The 11,107-nt window shown below is 36.8% G+C and overlaps 1 protein-coding gene across 1 annotated transcript in view; it reads left to right on the plus strand.

Annotated features, from left to right (window-relative positions):
- GABRA1 (gamma-aminobutyric acid type A receptor subunit alpha1) overlaps window positions 1-10,318 on the plus strand; it is a 57,055-nt gene extending 46,737 nt beyond the window's left edge. The window contains exon 10 of the mRNA XM_038414732.2: window positions 8,064-10,318. Within this exon, the coding sequence (XP_038270660.1) occupies window positions 8,064-8,372 (309 nt within the window). The 3' untranslated portion in view covers window positions 8,373-10,318. The remainder of the gene's footprint in view (window positions 1-8,063) is intronic.
- The last annotated feature ends 789 nt before the right edge of the window (window positions 10,319-11,107 follow it).

An 11,107-nucleotide genomic window follows, 5' to 3' on the forward strand; every position in this document is an offset into this window, starting at 1 on the left:
ATTCATATCTATTCATGGCATTTGTGTTGGATTCAGTCTGTATGTTTTTCAATGTGACTTAGATAATCTACTGAAAGAAGCTCTTTACATGGATATTGGGCATTTTCTGTTCAGGATTTGCTGGTTACACTATGTGTTGAAATCACTTGTTGTATGCAAATTATTAGCATGGATAATGGTTACATTTTCATTTTTAGAGCCCTACCAGGATGTGCAGCATTGTGTGGCAAAGAAGGAAGACATAATCCCTGTCCCATGTCTCAAATCTGAAAGATACAAATTGGCTGAGGCTAACATTGTGGCACGAAGGAAAAGCTCATACCTCAACACTCCCCACCCCCTTCTCGTTATGTCTTTATAAGGCTCCCCTCATTGTAGCACCTCCCAGTTATTTAACAGTCTCTCTTTATTTTTCCTTTCCTTTCCAGCCTGTAGTAGGAATAGATTGACTAGTTTATATGTTCTGTGTTTGAGTGAGGACTCAGTGGATCTGTGCAGTGTCTCTGAGCCTGATGCAGAGCTCACTGAAAGCAGTGGATAAGTTTTCCTTGATGTCCACAGGCTATGGATCAGGACCAGTTTTTAAAGTTTGTGTGTAGGAAGAAATAGATTAAGAAACTCACTGCATAAGAAATAATGACCATGAACTTCAGAACTTAATGCAAAACTCTTTTATTTAACTTAGTTTGCCCACATCAAAGTTCAGCCCCTTTGAAAGTCTGTCTGACACGCTGAAAAGCCTTCCCTTATTTTATGATTATTTAATTGTGACATTAGAATGTAGCTTTCATGGCAGACCATTTTTTTGAAAGATAAGGGAGGTGATGTCTGAAGTATTTAGGTCCACTACCATGGAGACCTTTAACTATACACCATATTCAATGGGGAGCCAGTGAAAAGAGTGGGGTACTATGATTGCTAAGTAGACAGACTACTGGGTTTTGTAGCAGTTGGAGCTTGTTCAGGTTGTGTCTTCATTTCTTAATATAAGTTGCAATGAGCAAGCCTAGAAGTCATGACTCTGTGGATCACCATCTGCCTCATCTCCTTCTGAAAGTATGGGGTGCAATCTCTGCCAGTTACAGCTGGAAGCAGACATTTTTTGCTGCCATGGCCCTTTGGGCTCTCTCTGGGGAGTCTAACAGCAACCCAAGATTGCAGACATACTTGAACTGGAGGATGATGCCCTCAGTAATGGGGATGTAATAGAGGAGAAAAGTTCTCTGAAGCATTTGTCTCCTCTATTACATCCCCAATTTTGAAAGCATCTGAGTTATACCAGCTGAGGATATAGTCTGGTATGTATAGGTTTGCTATAAAGGATACACAGAATGGGTATTTTCTGCAGGCACTTGAATATTCCAGGCACTTAATATGTAAGTTCAATAACACGATGGAGAAGACTGAGCATTGTGGGACCCAGCAGGAGAGGTCTTGCAGGGGATGCATCTCAGACTTAGAGATCATATTGTGTGCCATCAGCAATAGCTAAACTACAAAGGAATCTCAAACCAGGCTCCACAAGAGTGGAAGTTACCTATTAGCAAATATATCCCATCCTTTTCTGTGGAAATCAGAATCCATTTGTGGGGCTTTATGAACCAATAAACAACAACGAGAACAAAGTGAAACCTTTTCATTATTTGCAAAAAGAAAAGGAGTACTTTTTGCAAATACAGACTAACACAGCTGCTACTCTGAAACTTTTCATTATTATTATTTCTTCAGGATTCTTTACTCGAAGCACCCCATAGTAACACAGGTGAAAAAAAAATATGTGTAGATGATGCCAGGCATGCATGGACCATGTTTAGTAAAGAACCCACTTCATGCAATGTACAATTATACAAAAATAAGGGGGATAGAAGTGACTGTGACAACTGTAGAGATATCTTCCTGTTGAACATCATCAGAAAAGTTGTCACTCGCATTGTGCTCCCTAGGCTGCAATCTCTAGGTGAAAGAAATTGTCCTGAAAGTCAATGTGGTTTTCACTCAGAACACTCCACCATTGATACGATATTTTTGGTTAAGCAACTTCAAGAGAAGCATAGAGAAAAATGAATGCCACTCTACATAGCCTTCATCAATCTGATAAAGGCCTTGGATATGTTCAACAGACAGGGCCTTTTTATGGTTCCGAAGAAACTGAATTGTCCCCTCATATTTTTGAACTTTCATATCTTACATCAAGGTATGAGGGCAACTGTGGTGTATGAAAACAAAGAATCAAATGTTTTTGACATTAACAACGGAATGAAACAGGGGTGTATTTTGCCTCCCATGCTCTTTAACATCTACTTTTCATTACTGCTTCTTCATGCATTTAAGGACTGCAATGATGGCATTTATCAACATTGCAAGATTTAGAGTGAAAACCAAGATTCTGAGAGATTTCCTATTTCGGATGATGTGGCCTTGGTTGCCCATAGTGAATCTTCCCTGCAAAATCCCTTGGATAGATTTCATGCAAAAGCTTCAGGGTGACAATTAGTTTCAAGAAGACTGTGATCATGTACCAAAGATTTACCCGCTCTGGAGGGTAATTCGCTTAGTGTTGTTGACAGCTTTTGCTACTTGGGTTCTACCATCATCAGAAATCTTGACTTTCAGACTGAATTAATAGAATCAAAAAAGCAGCTAAGTATTTCAGGCTTACAGAAATATGCATGAAATAATAGCAAACTATCAACTAAGATGAAGATGCAAATCTTTGAGATGTGTGTGCTTCCATCCCTGCTTTGTGGTTCAGAAACCTGGACTACATATGCCAGGCATATCAGGAGACTGAATAGCTTCCACATGAGATCCTGAAAATAAAGTAGGGAAACACATTACCAAACACAGAGATGCTAGAGTACACAGGATTGACACACTTAGAAACCATTGCCAAGAAGAGGAGATTGCAATGGCTCATTCATGGCAGGTGAATGGGAGGAGACCATATCTCCAAGAATATTTTCAATAATAAGGTTTGAGACAGCTCTAGAAAGCAGGGTCACTCTTTTTGGCAGTACCATGATGTGTGTAAACATGATATGAATTCATTCAACATCAACGTGGAAAGCTGGGAGGAGTGTGCAGGATCCTTTCCAATTTGGAGGGAGTATCTGAGTAGGTGCAGCTCAAAATGAAGTAACTTTGATCCAGAAGATGGAAGTAAAGTGAGAAAGAAGAAAGCAGCATGCTGTAATCATGGATTCTAACTCAGACAACACATGAATCTGTAAAATTTGTAACAAGCTATGTCACTCTTTAATTGGACTTGTCTGCCATAAGTGGATTCATCAGGCACCTGATTAGACCTCTTACACGTACACCATGATCCAGTTTGGATTGATGGTTGCCAATATATTTCATGCCTGGTTCTTACCTATTCTACACATGATCTTTTCTCATAATGCAATGGAATATTCAATGAAATTGTAAGATGACAGATTCAATAGTGGTATTAGGAAATACTAATACTTTTTTTAATATCATGAGTAATTAACCTGCGTATTTCATTGCCACAAAGTGATACTGAATTCAAAACAAGTATTAAGCATATATGTGTATGTCAGGCCTGATCCAAAGGCTATTGAAATCAATGGAAAGGCTCCCACTAATTTAGATGGGCTTGGGATGGGGCCCAATGTGAACATTCAGAATTATATTAGTTAAAGATTTTAAAGGCATATATAACCCCTTATACTTCAGAGCAGAAGCCATACACTAATGGAGAGGTTTTTGAAGAAGCTTCCCCTATAAACATTTTAATCCATAATTATCCACTATGGGTCTTGGGTTTTTTTGCAGCTCTCTCTGAAGCACTTGGTACTGTTCCCTCTCAGAGATAGGATAGTGGTCCACTATACTGATTTGATATGGCAATTCTTACATTCCTTAGGACATACAGTAGCTTCCATAAATTTGTTATAAAATATCAAAGTTTTTTTGAGAGAACAATAAAATCTCTTTATCTTACATAGGCAAAATAGAAATGTCCTGATTCATCTTGCACATTACACTGATCCTATTTTAATCTAATTCATGCTTTCATACACATTGACTATTATCCCTTTTGTTTATTCAAGCATATTTCTGATACATTTCCAGTGCTTACCACCAAGGCATCTGCTAGAAAATATGTAATATGTCATTACATATGTTATTTAAGAAATCTTCTTTTAAATGGCTCTTACTACAAAATTCCCTTGATTTAAGTCCTCTCCTCTGTATTGAAGAGACACTTTCTCAAGACTTGAGATGAGACAATGAACATTGGAAGAAATATAGCTATTTTATATGAAATGTAAACATTAACTAAAGGATTTAGAATGAATTATGCGGAATGTTCACATATGAGAACTGAAGATAGTGTTGTAAAAACAAAATCTTTGCAGCATTATTAGTAGAGCTGAATGAATGGGGGTGGGGAAGGGGGGAGAGAAGGAAATCCATGAACATCTTTCAAATTTTAAAAGGAATTTCAATTTGACTGGTTGGGGTCATGTAAAGGGGTTAAGCCAGGGCTCGACCCTCTCTGGGGTGGCGGGGAACCACACCGGCTCGCTACACACAGTTAACTTTGCGGAATTTGTCCAGCCACCAGAGTCTCCCTCACCAGCCCTTGCGGTAACTGGACTGAGCTCCGTAGGTCCGGGCCCTGAGTCAGGGCGGGGCACCAAATAGTCAGTAGCTCAGGCCCTCAGGCAGGGGCTGAGCAAATAGCCCAATGTTAGCAGGCCAGGCTCTGGGTCAGGGCAGGGGAACAAACAATCAATAGCTCAGGCCCTCAAGAAGGGGCTGAGCAACACACCATGTATGAATTAGCCCAGGCCTCCAAGGACCTGGAAGAGGGGGAGACTGCCACCCACGAGTTGGGTGGCAGGGGGGGATGCAGGCCCACCCACTCCACTGCGTCCCAAACGACCCGCTGCTGAGTCAGTGGGGATCCTGGCCGCAACAGACTGACATGGGTTCTGGCAGAGTTACAGCCAGACTAGGGTCGGCTGTCCCTGGGCTACTTCCTAACTCCCCTCCTTCTGGTACCTGGGTCCCGGCAGTGTTCTCTGGGGGGGTCCAGCACCATGGGTTCCTTGGGGCAGTGGACAAGCGGCCGGCCTGGTAACTCCCCTGGATAGCTGGCGCAGGACAGGTCTGGCCAGTCTTGGCGTGGACCTGGGGTCATGGGCTTTTCCCAGTTGTGGGCTAGACTGGCTACGTCTGGCCTCGCCGGCAGCTGGTCCTCTTGTGAGCTCTGAGGGCCCACCTTTATACTTCCAGATCACGCCTTTCTTCTTCCCAGTCTCCGCCTGTCCCTCTGAAGGGCGGGCTCAGAGCTTCCTGGCTCCACTCACTCTGGTGGCTGGAGGGGTTCGACGTTCTCCGGGGCGGCGGGGAGCCACACCACCTGGCTACAGGTCACATTTGCTGTTTGTTTAGTACTGAAACTTCAGTAGAGTGAATATTTGGGAAAAACCAATATTAAGCTTCAGTTCTTGAATATTCACCAAAAATAATCAAATTGTGTAGTTGAAGGCAATATTAATAATTCATGCTATTTTGGTTAGTTGCATAAGTCATACAATCAGAGAATAGAAATAAAACCATGTTAGCTTTGTAACTAATTACTAACATAACAAATAAACATTTACAAAGAACTGTATGTGAATGATTTACATAATTATTTGCTGAAGAATATTTCTAAATTAAGTCAAATAATAACTACACTTTTCATTGCAAAATATTTGCTCAGTGCTCCTTATTAATCATACTCACAAGTTCATTATAGTTCCTTTTAAGGGTAATTTAAAAATACATTTTCGTGGATATCCAGTTTCACTGAAATTCTGAAATCTTTTCTATTCTGTGTAGCAAATAGACTTTCATATGGCAATGATATTGGTGTCCTAAGTAATCAAGATTTATGAAATGATGACCCTAAAATCATACATTTCATTTGATGTGGGACTAAATTAAACATTAAAAATCCCATGAAACACAATATTCAAGAATAGTTTAAAAATATTAAAGATTGTATGGCTCTTGTGTTTCCTAGAAGTTAAGGATCCCCTTATATTCTTTCATATTAGCATACCAAAGATATTCTCTGTACACCGTGTATTGAATTAGCTGTCATGAATGCTAAGGAAAAGGCAAAGCCAAGTAAGGCAAACTTGTGATGGACAGAAGTTTATAATCTAATATCACTCAGGGCTCTGATTAGATGTCATATTACTTTTTCATAAACTTCAATGTGACATAAAATATCGAGATACTTACTGGAGTTAGGCTTTGCCTAACTCACATTCTTCATAAAATGTAAAACTACAAAATGGCTGTTCTATTAGGTTTCTGTGAAACAGTTATTCATTTAGCTGGATTTATTACTGCTTACTAGAATACTAGGGCTGTTTCTGTTCTGAGCAAGTAAGAAAAAGTGAAAAAAAAAGAAATATGAGAGCTGAAGCTGTTGATGGATGAATGACCAAAGGACTCCCTGATTTTGACTCTTCTTTCCTTTTGAATTAACTATTTTTCAGCTGTTTATTCCATTTATTAGGTTGAAATAGTCTGAAACATGCGTGCTGAAGGGAATTTGAAGGCTTTTCCTCAGCATCAAGGATATGTGTTGATTTGGTCTAACTTAGAAATCTTTGATTAATTTCTCGTGGAGGGAAAATGAGAAATGACTCTCCTGTCTCCTCCCTATCCCCCCTTTCCTTTCCCTCTGTTGGCATACTTTTTTTGTTCTTTTCTTTTTCTGTTCTCCCCTTATTTTGGGGGGGGGAATCAATAAAATATAAATAAAATATAAATATATACTAAATTATATTAGTTAATAGAATTAAAACAATCCATTAAAGGTTCTTTTTTTATCTATACCTTTTCTTTACTGTTCCAGGAACACGGGATCAGATTTTTGGCATTTGCCCCATTATCAGTTTCAGACATAGTTTAGAGCCCTTCTGAGCCGTAGGTGTTGTTTTATATAGTCAGGGTTAGCTGAAACACAGTACAGTAGTACTTCTCTCATACTTCCTTTCCCTTCCAGTCAAGCTATGCTCTGATTTGTTCCTATATAGAGCCTATGCAGGGGAGTAGGACTGCCTACAACTTTATGCCAGCTGAGATTACTGTAGGCCAGATGATTTCAAGCCAGTTAAAAGGCTTTAAGACTAATTTAAATGATCAGAGTGGTACAATGCCTGATCAAGGACCAGGATCACATCCAGTATGTTTAAGATAACTCAGTCACTTTCTATTGAACTATATAAGCACTTCTAAAAATATCAGCATTCTAAGATGGTCCATAAATTTCAGTGCGATATATGGATATTTTAAAAAAGACTGGGAATATACAATTTTATAGCTCCCACACATTCTGAATGAAACTCCAACCATTGCAACTCAGCTAGTCCAGTGGTAACCTGCAAAAGGCATCATTAAGTCTCCAATATGTCCAAGCTCTTAAACACATGCTTAAGTTCCAAGTATTTTGCTGAATAGGGAATCAATAAGCTGTTTGTTGTGTTCCTTTTAAACGACATTCTCTCTAAGTGTGAGGAAGATGAAAATGATATGTATGATAAATTGTGTTAGAACTCATAATACATTATTTATCTTGGTACTGAAGACAAATTTGGAAATAGTTTTATAATGGTGGCATCCTTGGTATCTCTCAAACTCAATATATTTGTTTTAGTCACAAAGCTCATTTGATTCAGAAGACAATGAACTATGTTTAGTTTTCTACTGTGATTAATATTGAAGATATTACAATACACTGATTTGCTTACTATCAAAAATAGCATATCCTAAAATGTGTCTGTTATTCTAAATGTTTTTGGGATTAATTGGTTGATTTATTTCTAGGAAAAGTAATTAAACTGAGAGATTGTATCTTGTTCTTGAGTACAATGTTTTACATAAATCTTACATACACACCTAACATCTAGTTAGTCCAGTTTGAAGTATATTTTCAATAAGTAGCAACAACACTGTATTATGGTACATTATCACAATATTAACTATTGAAAATGTGGACAAGAATAAAATTCATGTTTTTCTTTCCCCAGCCAAAGAAACTGAAGGATCCTCTCATTAAGAAAAATAACACATACACAGCAGCAGCAACAAGCTACACCCCTAATATTGCCAGAGACCCTGGGCTGGCTACCATTGCTAAAAGTGCAACAATAGAGCCCAAAGAAGTTAAACCAGAAACAAAACCACCTGAACCCAAGAAAACTTTTAACAGTGTCAGCAAAATTGATCGACTATCAAGAATAGCTTTCCCACTGCTTTTTGGAATCTTTAATTTAGTCTACTGGGCAACTTATTTAAACAGAGAGCCCCAGCTGAAAGCCCCAACTCCACATCAATAACCCTGTTAACTCGTGTAATTTTGTTCAGTCTTTTGCACTGGGGATTGCTTTCAGTTTGACACACAGTAATTCCCATTTGCTTCATTGCCTCTGTCTTAAAGAAAATGAAGGTTTCCTTATTTTAAAAAAAGTATATATATATTTTAAAAAAGTAACCCTGTATACTAGGGTCATAACAATGTGATGTGTATACCTGGGAACCATGATTCTGAAGAAGGGAGAGGAAAAGTTCAGTGATGAAAACGACTTTGAAACCATTTGTAGATAGCTTATTACTGAATATCCCAACAAAGATACTGTACATGTATGTGAAATATTTTTATGCAAAATAATTGTGGGGGAAAATACTCTATGATGTTCATGTAGCACATACTGTAGTGTACTTACCATTTATAGAGCACTGTTTATGTTGTATTTTTTTCAAGGCTGTAACACTTTCAATTTTGTCAAATTCCATGAGATACATTATATTTACAGCTCTCCCTCCCTTCCCCCCCATCCCCAGTCACTGGTCTTATAATATTAAATGTTCTTTAAAGAAAAGGAAGTCTACATACTCTAGGAACAGTTTATCACTGTACAGCACATATGATCCAATGGTAATGACTGCTTTAATCTGCTGTCTTAAGGCAGTCTTGTTGTAAGCATTAGTTTGTCATTAGATAGACATGAAATCAGTTGCACAATTAAGTGCAGAATTCAAATGCCCTTTACCCCATGTGTAATCAAACCAGTACCTGGATGCTTTTATAGGTAGCTTTAATTTATCGATATGTTTCAGAAAGAAAAAAAAGTTTTGCAAGCTCTAGATATGTTGAATGTATTCTTTTATAAAACAGTACATTAAAAAGCTTTAGATTAAAATTTATGGATATCAGAAAGACAAAATATAGTATTTAAATAATATATGTAAATATGCAGCATGAGATTGTACTTTTTTTACTTTTTTAAAGTTGTGTTCTTAAAATATTGTGTAGGGTTCATCTATCTTAGCTCTTAATATGTTGTTAAATGCTAAAGGAAACATATTTAGAGCCTGCATTAAAAAAGTCGGTGGTACTGGAAAGACCACAAAAGGAAGGAAAGAGCTTGGAGTTAATTTCATTTGTAAAGTGGTTAAGTGTACAGTAGTTTGTAATTTGACAATGCCATCCAATGTATACTATTAGATAAATGACTGGTCTGCTCAGGTCATGCATAAATACTAAAAAATGGAATATATTTAGTAGGTAAAACTGGTAAAATACTTGTTAAGACAGAAAAATCATCTGTATATTACTGCTATATTTGCTGATACATAACTGTTACAATAAGTGATGTATTATATGTAGCATTCAATACAAAATCATACACAAAAGAATGTACAGGAAAATAGATTTTATTGAGTAAACTTACTACATTTCATTTTTACTGTAGCAATATATTTGTAGGAACAATATGTAAGGGCTTTAAATACAAGATGTTCATTTTGCAGGTATGGTATTCCCTTTAAAACAATTCTAGTTAGTTTCATTACTGCTGAGATCTTCTTAGAAATATAAATTTCAGGTAAGGATTTTTCAAAGAGATTGAGAGATTGATGGATTTTTTCAAGCATTAATTCAGAATCCACACAACACGGTATTGAGTGAATTTAAAACAATGCCACATGAACAGTCAGCAAATGAGTTAATGAGACAGTCAAGTTTCATAGTTATGTTTCAGGCAATGTTTTATAAACTCTTTCTCAATAAATCAAGAGGTTACCACTCACAATCTAAACAAAAAAATTGATGTTTTATTTAGAAAAGAAGATTTTTTTAAACAATACTTCATTGTCTAACATTTAGTCCTGTCTAAACTTGATGAGCTAATCTGATCGGAGTTTATTAAAGGGGATGTTTCGTCTTCTGGTTCATGTGTAGATATATGTATAGAAAAAAAATAAAATATGGCTCTTTAACTTCTGTGTACTTGTTTATCTTGTTATTTTTGGCGTTAATCTAGTGTGTTCATTTAGGGTATTTTATCTTCCTAGCTATTCATAGCTACCTTTTGGTCTGCATTTTGCACATTAGATGTGAATATTACTTAATTAGTCTGCTTTTTGCTATGCAATGACTGCATTATATCACCTCTTAGTTTGTTAGTCTATGTGAATAGTATTATACTGTATAAATTTGATTGCACAGTTTATCAAATATAAAGTATTCTCTATGTAGCTTTTTTACAGTGCTTTGCTAAACCATGTAATAATAGTAAGTCTTCCTTGAAAATAATGATACACTCTTATAGAGGCCAGTTCCTGTTTACTCCTGGGATAATTTTAAAAAGATGACATTGAATGTTTATTGCACCTCAGTGCAGTAATGTGGCAATAAAATCTAAATCTAATAGAGGTTGTTTATGGCAGAAGCATGTATTTGCTTTACAGAGTTTAGCAAAAGCTCTTTATTTTATGTCAGATTGTAATTCTATTATAATAATAAAGATACAAATGTTCAATAATGAAAGTGAATGTTTTACTTTTTGTTTTTTTAGTTACTGCTCTTTACTATATGTTGTGTGAGAAACTGCTGTTCATCTTAGTTTCTGTGTATTCAGAAATGAATGACATTCTACTGTTTATAAGTGTCTGCACAATGTTTTTCAAGGGACACAAGCAGTATGAGAATAGTTTCTGAAATATGATTTTATATTTTTTTAAAATAATGAAGTCTGAACAATGTTCATCCAAAAGCAATAAAATGCACTAG

This window comes from Dermochelys coriacea, chromosome 8, assembly GCF_009764565.3.
Source record: "Dermochelys coriacea isolate rDerCor1 chromosome 8, rDerCor1.pri.v4, whole genome shotgun sequence".
Taxonomy (NCBI): domain Eukaryota; kingdom Metazoa; phylum Chordata; order Testudines; family Dermochelyidae; genus Dermochelys; species Dermochelys coriacea.